At 50.1% G+C, this 21,415-nt stretch overlaps 1 protein-coding gene across 4 annotated transcripts in view; it reads left to right on the top strand.

Annotated features, from left to right (window-relative positions):
* NAP1L4 (nucleosome assembly protein 1 like 4) overlaps positions 1 to 21,415 on the top strand; it is a 51,232-nt gene that overhangs the window by 15,885 nt on the left and 13,932 nt on the right. For all 4 annotated transcript variants that reach the window (XM_052662168.1, XM_052662164.1, XM_052662165.1 and 1 more), the window contains exons 2-8: positions 3,319 to 3,349; positions 3,518 to 3,576; positions 5,144 to 5,243; positions 12,782 to 12,923; positions 13,143 to 13,229; positions 14,846 to 14,977; positions 18,772 to 18,843. In XM_052662168.1, the coding sequence (XP_052518128.1) occupies positions 3,336 to 3,349; positions 3,518 to 3,576; positions 5,144 to 5,243; positions 12,782 to 12,923; positions 13,143 to 13,229; positions 14,846 to 14,977; positions 18,772 to 18,843 (606 nt within the window). In that variant the 5' untranslated portion in view covers positions 3,319 to 3,335. The remainder of the gene's footprint in view (positions 1 to 3,318; positions 3,350 to 3,517; positions 3,577 to 5,143; positions 5,244 to 12,781; positions 12,924 to 13,142; positions 13,230 to 14,845; positions 14,978 to 18,771; positions 18,844 to 21,415) is intronic.

The following is a 21,415-nucleotide window of genomic DNA, read 5'->3' on the forward strand; positions in this document are numbered from 1 at the left end:
TTAGGTTTTTAATACTGAATACTTCCCAGTTCACATGAACCTAGAATTTATTGTTTAATTAAGAGTTATTTGATTTGTAAGCACTTACTTTTCTTTAAGCCAATTAAATAGAGCTCATTTACAAATTAACCTCAAAAATATTATCCGGAGACAAAGACATACCAAGGCATAATTTAGACAGACACAAGATCTAGGTTCATTTTCTAAGTTTAGTCATGAATTAGGTATTACAATATAAAATTTACTAGTTTATTAAAAAAAGTTGAAATAAAAATTTTAAAGGCTTTTCCCCATTTTCCCTTGGTCTCTAGAGACACGGAACTGCAGATCCAAGTACTAACAGAGTAAAGGAAAATATCTCAGGTCTTCAGAGACTTCAAGGGAGGAAAGGAAGCCAGGTTGAAAGAAAAAGGGGGAGAAGGCGGGAGAGGGGGTCGAAAGGGGTGGCCTTACAGACGTCTCCTGCCCCCTGCAGATGCCCAGGCCTTATGGGACTTTTCCCTGGGCCTCCAGAGAAGGGAGGACTGGAACTCAGCCCTACCAGAAATCAGACCAGACCAGAACCAGAGTTCGAGTTCTCTGCCAAGAAGAGGTGATGAGTCTCTAATCCTCAGCTCAGGCTGAGGCCCTCTAACCAGATTCCTGCTTTCAGGACCGGGGACTAGAAAAACAGGAAAGGATAGGAAGGGTTAAGGAGAGGAAAGAGAGAGGGAAGGGGAGAGAGGTCAGTAAAGTCTCTTGTTCCTTACCCAGTTCGGGCATTCTGGCCAGTTGTCTGCATCAGGAGGAGACCAGGGACAAAAGGGTCCTAGTCGCGGCCGCTGGGCCTGGTCCATCGGCAGGCAAGCTGGCCCCTGAGTGCCCCGAGTGGTCAGGATGTCAGTCTCAGCGAAGAAGAGTCCGGATCAGTGTCCAGGTTGTCCTTAGCCAATCATTCTGACTCAGAGTCCTTCCTGGTGGTGCACGCCTTGTTCAGCCAAGATGGATGTCAGAGAGAAGGATTCTGGGAGGTGGTCGGACATGTGTCTCCTTTTGACCTTTCGCGAATTCTTTCGGTTGGTGGTGGCTTATTAGTTCTATGTTCCTTAGCAGGACCTCTTGTTGTAAAATAGCTCACGCAAATAGTTACTATGGTGCTGGCCAGGTGGGCAGTTTGAATCAGTATGCTTCCCCTAACACTTCTAGATTGACGGAAACACACCATGCTAGCCATGTGACCTCGGGCCAGGCACCTCACCTTTCCCTTCCTCAGCGCCCTCCTCTGTGCCCCAGGTGCGCCTCCTTACTAGAGTCCTTGTGGGGAGGCGCCTTTACGCACATCACTTGCCAGCACAAAGGAGTTGGCATCAGGGGTGTGGCCTGATGGGGTGGTGAAAGTGGGGCTGTGGCTGTTAAGCCGGCGGTGAGGCTGCTGCAGCTGGGAGCAGGTGCTGCGTGTGGTCTGCACAAGTGTTGGTGTGTGTATTTCTCAGGCGGTGTGGGGTTTACGTACGAAGCCGAGTGATCGTTGGTTTCAGTGATTAACCACCTTGGCAGTAGGCTCCAGAATCCTTTCCTAGTCTTTGGCCTAGGAATCCTGCAGTCACAATCTATCGCTGTGTGAGGAGTAACCTGGGATGGGGGAGTTGAGATGTCTTCACGTAGACACTTTCAGAGGTACATCCTGGGGGAAAAGGCTTTGGTATTTAACAACTGGTAAAAGCTAAGTGCGTTAGCCTTTAACATGTTGGCATCAGATGTCGTTTTAAAGGCCTGCCTGTCTCGTGTTCTGCGTTTATAGTGTGAAACGGCAGAACAGAAACCTGGGAATAGCCCGGGTGCCGTTGTATGCATGCGGCCGACTGCAGGGGAGCTCAGCTGGGGAGCACGGGGATTCGGGTTTCTGTGTGGGTGACTGTGGACTCAGCAGGAGGTGATGGGGACCCTTGGAGAGTGTTTTTCCACTGCTGGTTTTCATTTGCTTAAGTCATTTAGCTTTTTGAAAACGATAATGTAACACGTATGTGCTGTTTTCAATTCTTAGAATAGTTGGTAGCAGTGTAGTTGCTCAGTCGTGTCTGACTCTTGCGACCCCGTGGGCCCACCAGGCTCATCTCTCCCTAAGGACTTTCCAGGCAAGAATACTGGAGTGGGTTGCCATTTCTTTTTCCAGGTGATATTCCCGACCCAGGGATTGGGTCCTGAGTTGCAGGCAGATTCTTTACCACCTGAACTACCAATAGTTAACATGTTTTATTTATTTTATTTTGAAACAATAGTTAGCATGTCTTGTTAGTTAAATTAGTTATGAGCTAAATTAGTTGTAGCTCATAAATTCCAGTTGGAGCTATTTTTCCGAACTAGGAAGGGTTATTGTTCTCTTTGACCCCAGGGCACTGATTAAGGGGTTTCTGCTTTGTTCAGATGCCCAGGAAGGAGACATCCACCAGTTGTCAGCCTGAAAATGCCCCTCGGAGCCCTGGGGTGGGTGGGGGGGTCGCTAAATGTAGGATTGAGAAAGGTTGATCACCAAGCCTGACTCTTTTTACCTGTGCATTTGGATAGGGTTAATATCAAGGTCTCTAAGGAGTGAGTGTCTTAGGACCTGCCTTTTATGGGTAGAGAGTCCCCTGATCTGGAGGTGGTCTTTTTTTCTTGTCTCTTGTAAGAGTAGGGTCGTGCTGAGTGTGTTGCGCGGTGTTTTCACGCAAGCACTTCATCTTCAGCGTAGGGGCCATAGGTTCAGTCCCAGATGCTTCCGTTTTGTGACTCTGAGGAAGTTCCTCAGCCTTTTTATGCCTATAGCGGTAATAACCTGTTTTACAGAATGGTTCTGAGTATTAAAGGACCATCCGAGTGCCTTGCCAGAAAAAAAAAAGGCCATACAGAATAAAATTTAAACTCATCATGTGAGTTACGGTTTTAAAAACAATATGAACACCAGTAAATGTTTTGAATTGCTCTTAAATAATTAGCCTAACCATAAATAAGTGTTCCTGTTTCTAAAACTTGCTATAAACACAAGTTAAAATTGTTTAATTGTCATCATTCCGAAATCTGGTCATTTTAGTGCCAACAAGAGAACTGTTTTATGAGCGAAATGTGCTTGCACTGAAATGCACGTAGTTTGTGTAATTTGATGAGTCTGACAAGTGTATGTATCCAGGTAACCAGTGCCCCATTCAAGGTCTGGAACATTCCCAGCGCCCCAGAGCATTCCCTCCTGCCCCTCCTTAGGAGGTCCTCGTCCTCATCTCAGAAAATCAGCATTAGAAGAACGCATTTGAAATGTTTTTGTTTGTGAATATTTAGTAATGTTCGTTCTTTTTTAATTTGTAGGAGATAAAGACATTCAGATGGCAGATAACAGGTAAGGCAGCGCGGACTCTGCTTGTGGGAGTGTACGTTTTGGTTGGTGAGCTGGGGCCAAGTGTCATTTGGTGCTCCAGCTGACGGCTCTTGTCAGATAAGAAAAATGGCCCGTGTTGTCTGTCTTGAAACTTTGTGGAGACTAATACTTTTAAATCTGTGATCTTAGTTTTTCAGATGGGGTTCCTTCAGATTCCTTGGAAGCTGCTAAAAATGCGAGTAACACAGGTTAGTACTGCGTGTGGGAGGGTGAGCCTCTGGGGAACTTGCATGCAGAGTAGAGGCTCCTCTTGAGCCTTTTAGTAAAATAGAACAAGGAATTCAAGTTCCAGGTTACTGTACTTCAGAGGCTTTAGCAGAGTTAGAATGATTAAAATGAAGGCCAGCGCTTCATTCAGACCCGGCAGAAGTCAGGTGACCAGCAGGCACCTCAGGCTGAGAGGGGAAGTCAGTGTCCGCCAGTCTCTCCACTGACAGGGACCTTGTAGTCAGCAGGGTGTCAGACATCTCATTCTGTGGGCCTCGTGTGTTCCCTGAGACGCTTGCGTGGGGATTCAGACGCCACTGACGGTCCTAGCTGGGTCGGGGATGACCTTGGTGGTCAGTAGAGGGTGCTTTCCTGTTTCTGTCAATCTCACTGACAGATAACATCCGTTAAAGAAGCACGTCCCTCTGTCCCTTTCTAACATTACTATAGACTCACAGGTTTGCTTTTTGTTCGGTGTTTTATCATTTGCCATCATTGTTCTTTTTGGTGTGCAAATTGTCCCGTGTGGCCTTGGAGGTCCCTTAAAGCTGGCTTCTGTGTCCCCTTTGCTTTGTCTCCTTCTGTTTGGGGTTCTCTCTACCTTTGTGGCACAGGGGATGTTCCATTGTCTCTCGAGCTTTCCTTGCCCCAGACCTGAAGTTTACATTTATGCAAGGAGCCCTATGTCTTTTAGTGGGGAGAGAGATTTAGAAACCAGAATATATGTGCTGTCGTTGTTTGTAGGCCTTCCGGTGGCTGGAGCCAGAGCTGTGAGTCTGTGCTCAGTGCTTACATGCTGCGCACGTATGCAGCGCTACAGATACGCAGTTACATGCATTCTACATGCGTGCACAGTGCTTCTTGTGAGCCACTGAACTTGTAGTTGCCTGCTAAAAGAGAGTGCCTGCTGTCATATTCAGCTTGCTCTCGTCCCCGTCTTACAAAAGGGTGGGCAGTGCTCTAGGTCTGGGCTTCCTTTGGAGTCAGGTGAGGACGCGGACTTTGGGTTTCTGTACAGTGTCGCTGAGGGCTGGTCGGCTCAGTGCAGAGCATGGGTCGTGAGCCAGGGGTGTGCCGGTTTGCGGGAGGGCTGATGGCCCTCAGGGTCCTCTGTTCATCGGGGGTCAGCACAGCACATGTGTGACTGGTGACCGTGTCCTGGCTGGGAGGTGGGGGCTTCCACCGCTCAGGTGAGGAGCAGGACCCTCAGGCGCCCTGTGTAGATTCTTAACCGTCCACTTGGGTGACTGACGTAGATTATGCCTTTGAAAATAGGCGTCTTTGGTGCTGCTCACTTTTCCACGGCTCTGTGCACCGTAGTATGTTGCTGCCTGGTTGCTCCGTTGTGTCTGACTTTTGTAGCCCCGACTGTAACCTGCCAGGCTGCTCCGTCCACGGGATTTCCCAGGCAGGAATACTGGAGTGGGTAGCCATTTCCTTCTCCAAAATAGAAGTATTTTTGGAAAAAGTGTTTTTACGTTGGCTGTTGTGTGGTGGGTGTATGTTATGTTTTTTTGGCTTTGTCTTTTTTTCTTTAACTCTTAACAGAAAAGCTCACAGATCAGGTGATGCAGAATCCTCAAGTTTTGGCAGCTTTGCAGGAACGACTCGACAATGTCTCCCACACTCCTTCAAGCTACATCGAGACGTAAGTATGCCCTGAACGAGACTTGGTGCAACTTTAAGAAACAAAGAAAGAAAACTCTTTGGGTTCTTTAGATTAGCGATAAGCATTTCATTCAGCAGACCTTGCCTGCTGTGAGAGCAGGCCCTGAGGCTCCAGAGATGAGCGCGGGTTGGAGCCTGGCAGAGGCACAGGCCTGTGGTGAGGGTGGTGTGGCAGGTCGGGCTCCCTGAGCCATCCTGAGGCCTTGAGAGGACTTCACTTGTGCAGGAAGGGCCGGAGAGGGGCCCCGGGAGCCCATCCTCCTGCTCGGCCCCGCCAGCCTATGGCACCAGGCCTGCTCACTTGGGCAAGCCCTGTCCCGGGCATGTGAAGACACCCACTCTTGGGGCCTTTGGATGCCCTTCGCAGGGCAGGGCAGGGCAGGGCAGGGCTGGGCCTCAGTGTGTCCACCCTCTCCACGGGCGCCCCTGCGCAGAACGGGGTGATGTCACAGGGAGGTCTGGCTGGGGGTCTCCTCTGCCCAGAGAGAGAGTGTTCCAGGAGATGAGCTTGAGGGAGGGGCTCTGTGATGGGCTGCAGACTGGATCGGTGTGTGTGTGGTGGTAGGGGGTGACCTGGGGTGAGCTGGGGAAGCAAGCGAGAACGTTGGTTTCCCCTTTCCCGCTGCAGACACTGCGCGCGTAGAGGGTACTGGCTGGGAGGAGGTGGGAGCGTGGGGTAGAGCTAGCCCCGTGTTGCGTGCTGTGTGTGGCGTGCCTGTCGTGGGGAGACGGCTGCGCAGTTGCTGCCACTGTGTGGAGGCGAGCTGGGAAGGGTGTCGAGTCCAGTTGGCTTAGAGTCCCCTGTTGTTTTTACTCCATTAAGTAGATTTGAAAGGTACGAGGTTAACTTCTAGGTTGTATAATTAACGTAGAAGAGAAGTGCAGGTGTTGATGCGTTTAGTGTGATAAATCCCTGCCCTGCCTTCTCCAGTCGTCTTGCTCAGTTTCTGTGGGAACCTGGGGGGTGGCACCTCTGTCCACATTGCCCTTGGTGTGGGTATGGTTGTCCCAAGACAGGGCCCTCTGTGGTCGAGGCTGTCCCAGGACGCTCAGCCGTCCGTATCTGCAGATTCAGCCAACGGCGGATCAAACGCATAGAGGGACAGGAAGTTGCAGGAAGCAGAACCGTTTACAAGCATTCACACTGTATTGACAGGATGTGGAAGGATGCGCTTAGGCCACTTGTGCGCACTGCCCTTCCATGCACAAGGCACTTGCGTGGATTTTGGCGCCCACTGTCCCAGGCCTGGGCGGCCGCACTTTCTGAACAGTGCTCTGTTGAGAGCTGCCGGTGCTGCCCCCGGAGGAGGACGTGTGGGACCCTGGTCCATGCAGGGGGCTGTGTGCATCTTTGAAGGGCCCAGGAATCTGCTGGTTTTTTCCAGGTTGTGACTAAGGGCTTTGGGTTAAATACATAATTTTGATGGATTAAAAATTTTTTTTCCCCTCTTATGATTTATAAAAGGAAGGCATCCAAATGAAAATACGTCTTAGAAGGTAAAGAGTGCCAAAGGGCTGAGGGGCCCACCGTTCTCTGGCTCTGGGGCGGCACGCATGCCTGTTGCCTCTGGTTTCTCCTTTGCTGTGCTGGCGGGAGCACTGACTCTTCGGGACACGTTGTCCACCGGCCCTGTTTTAATCCTGTTCATCTTGGCCCTGTCCCCAGTCTTTACCTTTTATATCCGCGGTTGTCCAGTCCATAAATATTTGGTTGTTTTCTTAGACTAAATTCTGAGAAGTTGGGGCAAAGGATATTTTCAAGGTTCTCATTTGCCTTTAAGAAAGGTGGGTCAGTAAGAGGGCGTCTGCCCTCAGCTTCATCAAACCTGGGAATATTTTTTTTTAATTACCAATTTGATAAAAGATAGCAGTTTTGTTTTGCTTTACTTTCCATTTTGTTGTTAGTTTGTCTTCAGCCGTGTGCAAGCTTTCTCGAGTTACGGGGAGCGGGGCTTCTCTTGCTCAGGAGCGCAGGCTCAGTAGCTGTGGCACGTGGGCTAGGTTGCCAGTGGCATGTGGGATCTTCCCAGACCAGGGATCGAACCTGTGTCCCCAGTATTGAGAGGCAGGGTCTTAACCACTGGACCATCAGGGGAGTCCAAGATAGCGATTCTTTTAAATTTAAATTCTTTTGGCTATTTTGTGAGATTGGACCTTTCTTCCGTGTTTGATTATCTGTGTTAGGTTGGCAAAAGAAAGTCTGATTCCTTCCTGTAAGATGGTTCTGCAGTCGCTCCGCTGTGTCTCTTTTCAACCCCATGGGCTGCAGCACTCCAGGTTTCTGTGTCCTTCACCATCTCCCAGAGCTTGCTCAGACTCATGTCCATCGAGGCGGTGATGCCATCCAGCCCTCTCATCCTCTGTCACCCTCTTCTCTTCCTGCCTTCAGTCTTTTCCAGCATCAAAGTCTTTTCTAGTGAGTTGGTTCTTACATCAGGTCACCTAAGTATTGGAGCTTCAGCATCTGTCCTTTTCAATGAATATTCAGGGTTGATTTCCTTTAGGATTGACTAGTTTGATCTCCTTGCAGTCCAAGGGACTCGCAAGAGTCTTCTCCAGCACCACAGTTCCAAAGCATCAATTCTTTGGTGCTCAGCCTTCTTTATGGTCCAGCTCTCACACCCATACCTGACTGCTGGAGAAACCATAGCTTTGCCTAGATGGACCTTTGTGGGCAAAGTCATGTCTCTGCTCTTTAATATTCTTTCTGGGCTTGTCAGGTTTCCTTCCAAAGAGCGAGTGTCTCTTAATTTCATGGCTGCATCACCATCCACAGTGATTTTGGAGCCCAAGGAAAAAAGTCTGTCACTGTTTGCCTTGTTTCCCCATCTGTTTGCTATGAAGTGATGGGACCAGTTGCCATGATCTTAGTTTTTGAATATTGAGTTTTAAGGCAGCTTTTTCATTCTTCTCTTTCACCTTCATCAAGAGGCTCTTTAGTTCCTCTTTGATTTCTGCCATAAGGGTGGTATCATCTGCATATCTGAGGTTATTGATATTTCTCCTGGCAATCTTGATTCCAGCTTGAGATTCATCCAGCCCGGAATTTCACATGATGTACTCTGCAAATACCGCCCCTGGCCTCGGGCACAAGGTGACTTCTCCTGGCCGCCCCTGACCTTGGACACGGGGTGTCTCCTCCCGGCCGCCACTGGCCTCGGACGCAGGATAGCTCCTCTCGGCTGCCACCGCTGACCTCAGACGTGGGGTAGCTCTTCCCAGCCGCTGCTGACCTCGGACGCAGGGTAGCTCCTCTCGGTCGCTGCCCCTGACCTCGGAGACAGGGTAGCTCCTCTCGGCCGTTCCTGCACCGTCGCAGCCTGTCACTCTAGGCCGCTGCCCCTGACCTCGGACGTGGGTAGCTCCTCTCGGCCGCGCTTAGTGAGCTGGCTCCTGCCTCTTGAGAAATCTGTATGCAGGTCAGCAAGCAACAGTTAGAACTGGACGTGGAACAACAGACTGGTTCCAAATAGGAAAAGGAGTACGTCAAGGCTGTATATTGTCACCCTGCTTATTTAACTTCTGTGCAGAGTACATCATGAGAAATGCTGGGCTGGAGGAAGCACAAGCTGGAATCAAGATTGCCAGGAGAAATATCAGTAACCTCAGATATGCAGATGACACCACCCTTATGGCAGAAAGTGAAGAGGAGTTAAAAAGCCTTTTGATGAAAGTGAAAGAGGAGAGTGAAAAAGTTGGCCTAAAGCTCAACATTCAGAAAACGAAGATCATGGCATCTGGTCCCATCACTTCATGGGAAATAGATGGGGAAACAGTAGAAACAGTGTCAGACTTTATTTTTTGGGCCTCCAGAATCACTGCAGATGGTGACTGCAGCCATGAAATTAAAAGACGCTTGCTCCTTGGAAGAAAAGTTATGACCAACCTAGATAGCATATTCAAAAGCAGAGACATTACTTTGCTGACTAAGGTCCGTCTAGTCAAGGCTATGGTTTTTCCTGTGGTCATGTATGGATGTGAGAGTTGGACTGTGAAGAAAGCTGAGCGCCAAAGAATTGATGCTTTTGAACTGTGGTGTTGGAGAAGACTCTTGAGAGTCCCTTGGACTGCAAGGAGATCCAACCAGTCCATTCTAAAGGAGATCAGTCCTGGGTGTTCATTGGAAGGAATGATGCTAAAGCTGAAGCTCCAGTACTTTGGCCACCTGATGCGAAGAGTTGACTCATTGGGAAAGACCCTGATGCTGGGAGGGATTGAGGGCAGGAGGAGAAGGGGACGACCGGGAATGAGATGGCTGGATGGCATCACGGACTCGATGGGCGTGAGTCTGAATGAACTCTGGGAGATGGTGATGGACAGGGAGGCCTGGTGTGCTGCGATTCATGGGCTCGCAAAGAGTCGGACACGCCTGAGCCGGAACTAGCACTCTGCACAGAAGGTGACTAAGCAGGCGACGTACATGGTCTTGATGTGCTCCTTCCCAGTTTGGAACCAGTCCATTGTTCCATGTCTGGTTCTAACTGTTGCTTCTTGACCCGCACACAGATTTCTCAGGAGGCAGGTCAAGTGGACTGGTATTCCCATCTCTTCAACAATTTTCCAGTTTGTTGTGATCCACACAGTCAAACGCTCTGGCGTAGTCAATAAAGCAGAATGTTTTTCTGGAACTCTCTTGGTTTTTCACTGATCTAGCAGATATTGGTAGTTTGATCTCTGGTTCTTCTGCCTTTTCTAAATCCAGCTTGAACACCTGGAAGTTCTTGGTTCATGTACTGTTGAAGCCTGGCTTAGAGAACTTTGAGCATTACTTTGCTAGCATGTGAGATGAGTGCATTTGTGCGGTAGTTTGAACGTTCATTGTCAGAAACAAAAAAAGATGTGTGCAGTATATGGAGAGGATGCTGTGACTGATCCAAGTATCAAAAGTGATTTCATGCTGAGGTTTCTTGCTGGATGATGCTCCGAGGTCGGGTAGACCAGTTGAAATCGATGGTGATCAAATTGAGACGTTAACTGATAGCAGCCAGTGTTGCACTCTATAGGAGACAGCCTGTATCAGAGTATCCCGATCAAGCACTGACAGTCATTTGCACACGTTTGGTTATGTTAATCACTTTGATATTTAGGTTCCACGTAAGTTAAGTGAAAAAAACCTCGACCATGTATTTTCATGTGATTCTCACTAAATGGGCTTCCCTTGTAGCTCAGTCAGTAAAGAATCTGCCTGCAGTACAGCAGACCTGGGTTCGATCCCTAGGTTGGGAAGATCCCCTGGAGAAGGAAATGGCAACCCACTTCAGTATCCTTGCCTGGAAAATCTCATGGACATTGGAGCCTGGTGGGCTGCAATCCATGGGGTCATGAAGAGTCGGACACGGCTGAGTGACACTTCCTTACCTTACTCTACTTAAATGTGATGAGAACGTTTTGTTTTTAAAATAAATTGTGACGGCTGATGAAAAGTGGATACTGTACAAGAATGTGGAATGGAAGAGATCATGGGGCAAGTGAAATGAACCTTCACCAGCCACACCACAGACCATTCTTCACCCAGAGAAGGTGATAGAGTATATATGGGGGATTGGAAAGGAATCCTGTGTTATGAGCTCCTTCTGCAAAGCCAAGCAATTAATTCCACCAAGTACTGCTCCCGGTGAGACCAACTGAGAGCAGCACTCCGCCGACTGCATCTGGGATTAGGCAGCAGCAAGCATGCCCTCCGTCATCAGGATAATGCAAGACCATATGTTTATTCGATGACCAGGCAAAGGCTCAGCTGGGAAGTTCTGGTTCATCCGCCATATTCATGAGACCTTGCACCTTCTTATTTCTACATATCTTGGTCTTTACAAAATTCTTTTAATGGAAAAAGATTTCACTTCCCTGGAAGACTGTAAAAGGCACTTGGAACAGTTCTTTTGGCTCAAAAAGATAAAAAGCAGCTTCCCTGGTGGCACAGTCATAAAGAATCTGCCTGCCAAAGCAGGAGATACGGGTTTGATCCCTGATCCGGGAAGATCCCACACGCCTCAGAGCAGCCAAGCCCACACGACCCAACTCTCGAGCCTGTGCTCCAGAGCCCAGGAGCCTCGACTACTGAGTCCTGACGCTGCAGCTGCTGAAGCCTGTGCTCAGCAACAGGAGACGCCCCCGGCCTGAGCGGCCAGCTGGAGAGCAGCACCTGCTCGCCAGCCAGAGGAGAGTCAGCGCAGCAGCAGAGGGCAGCAGAGGGCAGCAGAGCCAGTGACCAAGTGAGCGGGATTACAGGTTGCCTGAAAGATGGCGGGAGGCAGCAGGACAAAACACTGAATGCGTTGTTGAATAAAATTTTTGATGAAAATGGAAAATGGCTTTTACATTTACTTAAAAAGCAACAGTTAGAACTGGACATGGAACAACAGACTGGTTCCAAATAGGAAAAGGAGTACGTCAAGGCTGTATATTCTCACCCTGCTTATTTAATTTATATGCAGAGTACATCATGAGAAACGCTGGGCTGGAAAAAGCACAAGCTGGAATCAAGATTGCCAGGAGAAATATCAGTAACCTCAGATATGCAGATGACACCACCCTTATGGCAGAAAGTGAAGAACTACAGAGCCTGATGAAAGTGAAAGAGGAGAGTGGAAAAGTTGGCTTAAACTCAACATTCAGAAAACGAAGATCATGGCATCTGGTCCCATCACTTCATGGGAAATAGATGGAGAAACAGTGGAAACAGTGACAGACTTAATTTTGGGGGGCTCCAAAATCACTGCAGATGGTGATTGCAGCCATGAAATTAAAAGACGCTCCTTGGAAGACAAGTTATGACCAACCTAGATAGCATATTCAAAAGCAGAGACATTACTTTGCCGACTAAGGTCCGTCTAGTCAAGGCTATGATTTTTCCTGTGGTCATGTATGGATGTGAGAGTTGGACTGTGAAGAAAGCTGAGCGCCGAAGAATTGATGCTTTTGAACTGTGGTGTTGGAGAAGACTCTTGAGAGTCCCTTGGACTGCAAGGAGAGCCAACCAGTCCATTCTAAAGGAGATCAGTCCTGGGTGTTCATTGGAAGGAATGATGCTAAAGCTGAAGCTCCAGTACTTTGGCCACCTGATGCGAAGAGTTGACTCATTGGGAAAGACTCTGATGCTGGGAGATATTGGGGGCAGGAGGAGAAGGGGGTGACAGAGGATGAGATGGCTGGATGGCATCACCGACTCGATGGACATGAGTTTGGGTGAACTCCTGGAGTTGGTGATGAACAGGGAGGCCTGGCGTGCTGTGATTCACGGGGTCGCAGAGTCGGACATGACTGAGCCACTGAACTGAACTGAACTGAAAAAGCAATGAAACTTTTTGGTCAGTCCAGTGTGTTTTGTGAATTATCTTTTCAGCTTCCTCCTCCCCCACCACCTTGCTCTTGGTGGAGGGGGGTATTTGGTTTGTTCTTAATGATTTTTAGAAGCTCTGTTTCATGATGGGGATGTTAATTCTATGTTAGTATTGTTTTAGTAAAAAATAAAAAAAAGCACTCACTTCGCAGTCATTCAGGTTTCTTTCCCCTCTCTAGCTTACCTAAAGCAGTAAAAAGAAGAATCAACGCATTGAAGCAGCTGCAGGTGAAATGTGCGCATGTAGAAGCCAAGTTCTATGAAGAAGTGCATGGCCTGGAGAGGAAGTATGCGGCCTTATACCAGCCTCTCTTCGACAAGGTCAGGTGCCGTTAGTGAGTTTCAGACCTTTCTCCAGGAAAGACATCCAGAAATACCCGGGGATCACTGAATGTCTCTCCTGAAGCCTCACAACTCAGCATCTTAAAACAAGCTGTGAAAGCATCCAGTTTCCAGTCTTTTCATTCACAGTATTTACAGGTGCATTGTCTTGACTCTCGACTTCCTGAATAACTGTAAGATCTTGTTTTTTACTCTTAGAGAAGGGAATTCATCACTGGTGATGTTGAGCCAACAGACGCAGAATCTGAATGGCACAGTGAAAATGAAGAGGAGGACAAATTGGCCGTAAGTTTCTTCATGAGCACACTAGTGGTCTGTTTCACTGCTGCTGCAAGTGAGACGGCCTTCGGTGGTGATGTAGCAGTTAGGACTTGGTGCTTTCTCCTCCACGGCCCAGTTCTAGTCCTGGTCTGGGGAACTGAGATCCTAAGCTGTGCAGTGCAGTGGGGGATGGGTAAAAAAAGAAATAAGATGGTTTTCTTCTACGCAGAGGAGAGCTCCTAACAGTAGGCGTGGCTTCACCCTTCAGTTCAGTTTAGTTCAGTGCAGTCGCTCAGTCGTGTCCGACTCTTTGCGACCCCATGAAACGCAGCACGCCAGGCCCTCCCTGTCCATCACCAACTCCCGGAGTTCACTCAGACTTGCGTCCATTGAGTGAGTGATGCCATCCAGCCATCTCATCCTCGGTCGTCCCCTTCTCCTCCTGCCCCCAATCCCTCCCAGCATCAAAGTCTTTTCCAGTGAGTCAACTCTTCGCATCAGGTGGCCAAAGTACTGGAGTTTAGATTTCTTCAGGACGATGAAACGGGTGGCTTGCAAGTCTGGCGTCTGACTGGCTCTGTCAGTTACCAGACACAGTCCCCCTTCTCGGCCGTCTGGGGCAGGCTGCATGTAGTGTGGACCGTCTGGGGAGGCGAAGGAGGCAGAGACCCCCAAGGGGAGAGCACATCTGTGCCCAGGAGGGCAGGTCCTGGAAGCAGGGCTGCGGTGGGCAGAGCACACAGGAACTCGGAGCTGGCGAAGCGGCCCTGGTGCCTCTCACCACTGGACGCTGGAAGATGCTCCTCAGGCCATGTGCTCTGACTGCCCCCTGCTGGCAGCCTTCTCCTGGGGCTGGTGACGGGCACCAGTCTGGTGCTGTGGGCGCCCCAGCGCGGCCCGGTGAGCTCTGTCGCCTGATAGCACATTGGAAGTCGTCCTTCTATCCCATAGTGTAAACGTTCAGAGAGGGTTTTTTGAAGTATATGCTATTTTTGGTCGCCATGTGTCTTTTTGATCGCTTACAAACCCGTCACATCTGGTGAGGCTGAAGCTGTGCCTGTGGGTAGTTGTGCGTCAGGCCTTCCCTATGGGAGGAGACTCTGCCTCTGTCAGCTTGAAGAGCCCTGTCATCATTTCCCCTGAGAATCACGCGTAGGGGCTGTAACGTAGCAAAGACTCCCTTCCTGCCGGGCACGTCACCTTCCTCTCACCACCCTGCTGTTTGCACGCTGCCTCTGTCCCAACACCCCTGCAGCCTTGGGTGTGCAGCGTGGCGGCATTTCTGTTGCAGAGGTCCTGGACTGTCCTCTGCTGGTGATTGTTCCGGGTAGGGGGCAAGCCAGCGCTGGGCAGCCTCTCCCTGTCGGGGCCCTAAACCAGTCCTCAGCTCTGCTCCCCGTGGTCTAAAATTATACTGAGGAATTACATCCAGATATGTATGCCTGAAAGGCTCTGTTCCTCCGAGACATTTGAGACTGTGATGGCGCAGTGGTCCTGGAGATGCAGATTCAAAGACAAGGAGTTTGATAGAGGTTTTAATGGGATTCTGAAACTATGTTCTGTGTTAAATAAGCCACTGCAAAGTCTGTAAACTTGTTGCTTCATCATAAGTATTCTGTTTGGCATCTTCGCATTTGTAGGGAGATATGAAAACTAAAGCAGTCATAGCAGAAAAAGAGGCAGCGGCAGCAGAGGAGCCAAGCCCGAAAGGCATTCCGGAGTTCTGGTTCACCATCTTCAGAAACGTGGACATGCTGAGCGAGCTGGTGCAGGTAGGCTCACGGCACGCTCCCACTTAGGCAGGCGAGCTGTTTGTGAGCTCGCAGCAGGTGTTGACGGCGGTGGCAAGGCCTCTTGTGTGGCCGTAGCTTTTGGCGGAGGAATCAGCCAGGGCCCCGGCGCCCTCGCGCTCTCGTACCCTGGGAGGGCCTGCCTCACGGAACCTCTGCCGAGCCCGAGGTGGCTTTGCTGTTGGTTGCAGCCTCGCCCCAGGAGGAGAGTGAACAGATTCCCGAGCCTTCCTCGCTTCACTCACATGATGTGGACACGAGAGAAGCGTGGGGACGAGGGCCCGGGTGGAAGCGCTGGTACTGAGGGCTCCAGTGTGTGCACACGTGTACACACCCATGTCTGTGCACAGGGACACACAGGCGCACGCTGACTTAGTCTTGTCTTTTGATTGATTTTTGAAATTTGAAATGGCCTGTCATGCAGTCTTGCTGATTGTACAAATGTTTAACAAGTTGCTATTATTCTTCTAATAATTTTCCTTGAAAAAGTCTTTTTTTTTCCCTCAATGGCAATGGCCCAGCTGTCTTTGTCTTGCTTTATGGAGCTTTCTGTAGTGAAATGGTGAACCACTTAAAAGGTAACAAACGTGACGTTCCCTGGGGTGAGTTTCTGGAATTCAGAAATCAGTACTGCTCAGAAGTCCACAGAGAGGTTGGGCTCTGCTTTTGGTTCGGGTGGGTCGGCACAGTGCTTTCATATCGGAGAGCGTGGCCGTGGCGGGCGTGCAGACGGCTCTCCCTGCTGCGGTTCCAGGGCGGCGGTCGTTGCGGTTCAGAAACGCGCGGCGTCGCTGCCTCCGCCTGCCTCGTCTGACGTGTGTCTGCGTGCCGGGTCCTGAGAAGGCGGGGCAGGAATGTGCTCCTGCTCTCCGTCCAGGCTGGGGGATGTTTCAGATATGTGTATTAGAGTAGCCCTTATGTTCCTTTTTTTTCCTTAATATGTGTGTGTGTAGAAGTACAGTTGGCCTACAGCGTTGCAGGTGGATAGCCTGGTGGTTCAGTGACACGTACACATAGCTTCCGTTACAGATTATTATGCGTAATGACTGCAGTTCCCTGTGGTATACAGTAACCCTTTGTTGCTTGTTGCATATCTCTTTTTTTAATTAGAAATCTAGCATCCTGTTCCGACTAAGTCAAACAAGTGGAAGCAAAATGTCATAAATTCTGACAGGCAAAAATTTGTAAGTTTTCTAAAATATATATATTATACATGCTATTATATATGTATACAAAAGCTTTTCTCCTATGCTTGATAAAGACTTAAGAACATCAAAAACAAAAAGATGGAGAAAACAAACGAAATGAAATGCAAGCACTGAACACGAAAGAGAAAAAGTGAGGCAGATGCGATAAAGGGCCAGACAGGCCGGTTGTCTCTGAGCCTGGCTGCTCAGCAGAAGCGCAGCTGCGGCTTTGGAGGATAAAAGCAATACCTGGGCATTTGTATTTTTCAAAAATTCCAAGGTTATTCTGATACACATCTGGTTTACAGGTTTTTACAGGTGATTTCAGGCTTTTCTCTTAAATGGTAGTCTTGGTGATACAGGATTCTATTGTTTTTTTGTTGACCAATCATGATACAATGATATTAAATGAGTAATAGTTACAAAATCACAATAGCGAAAGATGTTTATCAGTTTTCACAATCAATAGCCAGACAAAAAATTAAAACTAATTACAGTTGCCATAATGGGAACATGGTTAACCTAACAGTAAAAAATAATTACTTACAATTTGAGGGTCAAGCAGAGTGATACGGTCAGTGGAGGTGCACATATGAAAAGCTGTGCAGACAAGCGGAAGTTAAGAAACCTCACCAGCACCAAACCAGCTCTGAAGCAGGTGCTGAAAGGACGTCTCCAGGCAGGAAGCACAAGCCTATGTGTTCCCGTCCGAGCTTTGCTTCCATAGGGAAAGATGTGGTTTAAGAATAGTCGACCACTGGGGATTCCTGGCCGCCCAGTGGTTAGGACTTTGTGCTTTCACTGCTGGGCCCAGGTTTGATCCCTGGTTGGTAACGGAGATCCTGTAATCTGAGTGGTGTGGTCCAAAAAGAGAAAAGGAAGAAAGAATACTGGATCATGCTTTTAAAAGAGTGCCGTGAGCCAGAAATTTATTGAGAAACTTGAGTAGTACCTGCTAGAAGCAGATTCTCACTGACTGTATGTTAGAGTCTCCCGGGCAACTTGTAAAGCGAAGCAGCGGCATCAGTGCCTCCCACCCCCAGTCAGTGAGGGTCTGAGGTGCTTGTAGAGGCTTAGGAGATTCTGATGTGTCTTCATGACTTTGAAACTTTTGGGGAGCAGCTTTAAATCAGCCCTCGAGTAGCTTCCACTGCTGGCCCTTAGTTTTGGAACTGCTCATTTAGGCCATCGAACGTCCTCACTCTCCAGTGTTGATGCATGGCTGGTTGAGGAAGTGGAGACCATCCTGGTGGTTTCACCATGAGGGGCAGTCCCGTGGGCGCTGCTGGTCTGACTGAGGAGGAGGGGGATCCCCATGCATCACTGTGGAGCCTTGCTTTCTGCTTCTGGAATTTGGAGTTGACATCTCATATGGATGTGGCCTTTAAGAACTGTTTTGAGCTTACCTTTTGTCCAGAGACTTGCAAGGTGCCTTTGTTATTGCTGGTTTTGTTGTTCTATACAGGCAGGCCTCGGAGACATTGTGCATTTGGTTCCAGCACCCTGCAGTAACGTGAACGTAGCATTAAAGTGAGTCATGTGAATTTTTTGGTTTCCCAGTGAGTAATGAAAATTAGGTTTACACTATATTATAATCTGTTAAGTGTGCAATAGCGTTATGTCTAAAAAATGTACATTTTTGTTGTTCAGTCACTCAGTTGTGTCTGACTCTTTGTGACCCCGTGGACTGCAGCACACCAGGCTTCCCTGTCCATCACCATGTCCTGGAACTTGCTCAAAATCATGTCCACTGACAAAAATGTACATATGTTAATTTAAAAATACTTTATTGCTAAAAAATGCTAACCATTATCTGAGAACCCAGGGTTAACAGAAGCCTTCAATTTGCAAAACAAAACCCTATATATCTGTGAAGTGTGTTAAACAAGGTCTGCCTGTGGTGTAGAAAGAACTTAAAATTGGGAAGCTGGTAGTTTTCAGGCTTAATGAGCCTCAGGAAATCCTTTAGACTTCTGGGGTGAAGAAGTGACTGATTTACAGCTAAAGCACCTTTCCTTAGTATGTGGTCTCTGGGTCTCAGGTCTTGTGATTTTTTCTCCCCCCTGAGTTTTCCTCAAATAACCGGCGTGGTGGATTTGTGCGTTTGCGTAATGATGACTTGTGAAGTCTAGAGCCGTCGTCAGACGCGCTTCTGTAGTGCCTGTCAGTAGGGTCTCGGATGCGTTTCATAAGTGGTCTTGACTGTGAGTGACTGGATCCTTACTGCCTTGTGCACCGAGGGGGAATGGCTACCCAGGTCAGTAGCTTGTCCAGGCGTTTCTTCTGATCCTGTCTCTCTGGGGCTGTGAGGACCATCAGTCTGCACTGATGGCGTTTCTGATTCCGTCTGCACTGACAGCTGGGGGTGGTGTGCGAGCCGGCGGGGCTCCCGCCCCATGGTGGGCTCCCACGGCCCCGCCCTGCGGCCACCGTGAGGCTGGTGGTGAGTGGACGTTTGGTGGCTTCCTGGGAGGGACAGGGCAGGGCTGATGATCCAGAGTTGAGAGGGAGGTGAAGCAGTGGCTCAGTGGGACAGGTGTGTTGTCTTCTGCCACTCACCAGGACCTTCTTTTTTCTCTTTGTGATTAGGAGTACGATGAGCCAATCTTGAAACACCTGCAGGATATAAAAGTGAAATTTTCCGACCCTGGACAGCCTATGGTGAGTACTGCTTGGTGTCAGAGGGTCAGGGTCCCAAGGGGGATGAGCTAGGAGCCATCGAGAAACGCGCCTGCCTGCTGGGTGCCTCGAGTGACACGCCCCACTCCCAGTCTCCCGCGTCGCTCAGCAGCGTGCGGGCCGACTGGTGACTCGCCCAGAGGCGACTCAGGCCTCCCGCTGCTCGGTGGCGGGTGCGGCACTCAGAGCCAGGGGGGGCCTCCCGGCCAGGGTGCTCACTGGGCCGTACTCTGCTTCCTGAGCCGGCTCATCTCCTCCGTCCTGTGGGCTGGGGTCACCCTTCTCTCTGGTGCTCCCCAGGGTTTTGAGGATGGGATGTATATGGAGCCGGTTACAGAGGGGCGGGTATGTCCTCAAGTACAGGCAGCACTTCAGCAGAGATGCTCAGGGCTGGGGGAGGCCGGCGCCCTCGGTTTTGAGAGTGACTCAGGTGGGTACGATGGAGAGGCGTTCTTCTGCTCCTTGAGCTGTGCTTCCCAGAATACTTGTTTCTGTGGGCTGCGCGCCAGCGAGTAAGCCTGCCGGCCCCACTCTCTGCAGCAGTCTCAGCACGAGGCTGCCTGCGCTGGGTCCTCTGAGAGCGCTGCTCCAACCTGCGGTCCCTCTGTGCCCGGCGGGGCCCATGCCAGCGCCACAGCAGCTGCAGCGCCACCTGCTGCCCGCCTGCCCGCGGCTCTGCGTTTCAGGTCTTGGAGACATGGCACCTGTGGACCGCAGGGCTTGTCCCCTTTCCTGTCCAGTAGGTGGCCTGGGGCCGCACACGTGTGTCTGTCCCTTCCCTGCCGGGTGCACCCTGGAAGGATGTTCAGACACCCCTCTGCAGGTGGGGTGGGGGTGTCAGCTGGAGTGATGCCTGCACACGGTTTGGGGGCCCTTCTGGTAGCGAGGGAATCCCCTCTTTCCTGCCACACCCCACTCATTGCAGGGCCTTCCCCTGTGGCTCTCTTCCCAGGTGGCACTCTTCACCCAGGTGAGGCTCGGCCCCGCACCCCTAGAGGCGTCCTGTGGCAGTCAGCTGTAGTGCACTGCGATGGGTGTGCGTCCTTGTCCCCTGGGGTGTACGTGCGTATATATGTGATTTGGTGGTTCCTGCCTTCCTCAGCCCATCTGTCTTAGCTTCCCAGTGGACACTGGCGTGGATTGCCGTGTGCTTCTTCAGGGGACCTTCCTGACTTCAGGGATCAAACTTGGGCCTCTCGCGCTCCTGCGCTGGCAGGTGGACTGTCTACCGCCGTGCCGCCTGGGAAGCTCGTAATTACACACATACCCTCCCTTGTGAGTCTCCCTCCCACCCACACCCTCACCGTGTTCTCAACCAGACAGAGGCCCAGGAAAGAAGGAAAAGGAGGAGAATGTAAAGAAAGGAAGTCACACCCTTGGCTTGGCGAGATGACAGGGGAAAGAGATGAGGGAAAGAGGGGAGTGAGTGACTGTGTCCGTTCAGCAGTGGGGCTGATGGAGGACAGTGGGACGGAGCTGTTGGTTAGTCCAGCCCAGTCCCCAGGGTGGCCTGTCCACGCCTGTGGTCACGACCCTCAGCAGTTCTGAAGGAAGAGTGTATGCTGCCGGAGCCCAGCGTGGAGATGGGTTTCCAGGGGACAGGTCAGGAGAGGCCTGGGGAGGGATCTCACTGCCCATAGCTGCCTTCCTGTCTTGTACCAAAAGTTTGACTTTAGTTTTAGATGCAAAGGATTCAACAACAAAACAAACCTCTTGTTACACACAATTTCAATATTTTATAGAAGGTTCTTTGACTTAATTTAATAAACAGTCATTAAAAGAAAAGAATAGAAATGACAGAAGTAACCGTGCGTGTATTACCAGATTGGGCCGGCAGCCTACACCCAGACTCCAGCAGGCTGGGGTCCCGATTGGGAAAGGGTCCCGATTTGGAAAGGGTCCCGGGCGGTGCGTCTGCCCCATGGGCGATCCTTCAAATTGAAGTTTTGGGGTTTCCTGTTTACAATCTCAGGCCACGAACCGATACCGTGATCAGTTTGTGCTCAGAAATGTAGCTCTGGTTTCACTTTACCTTTCAAAATGCTGTTTGTTTCGTCTCTAAGATCTATTAGACCCCGAGGGGCTTGCCAGGCCTCCAGGGGCTTAAGAGATTCCAGGACCCATTCCCTTCCTTATCTAGAGTGCCACCTGACTTGCTTGTGCTCGCAGGAGATGCAGGTTTGATCCCTGGGTCAGGAAGATCCCCTGGAGGAGGGCATTGCAACCCACTCCGGTATTCTTGCCTGGAGAGTCTCATGGCCAAGAGGAGCCTGGCGGGCTCCAGTCCATGGGGTCACAGAGAGTCAGACATGCCTGAGCGCGCGTGGTTGTTACCATCTGTTTGTTTCACCTTGTGCGTCATAAGACTTCTTAGACCCCGAGGGGCTGGCCAGGCCACCTGGAGCTCAAGAGATTCCAGGACCCACTCCTTTTCTTATCTAGAGTGCCACCTGACTCACTGCTCGCAGGCAGGCCTGGAATCCGGGCAGGTCAAGAGCAGGTCAGAGCCCTGCTCCCCGCTTCTGAAGCCTGAAGAGGACGGTTCTCCGTTTGT

Source organism: Budorcas taxicolor, chromosome 25 (genome assembly GCF_023091745.1).
Source record: "Budorcas taxicolor isolate Tak-1 chromosome 25, Takin1.1, whole genome shotgun sequence".
Lineage (NCBI taxonomy): Eukaryota > Metazoa > Chordata > Mammalia > Artiodactyla > Bovidae > Budorcas > Budorcas taxicolor.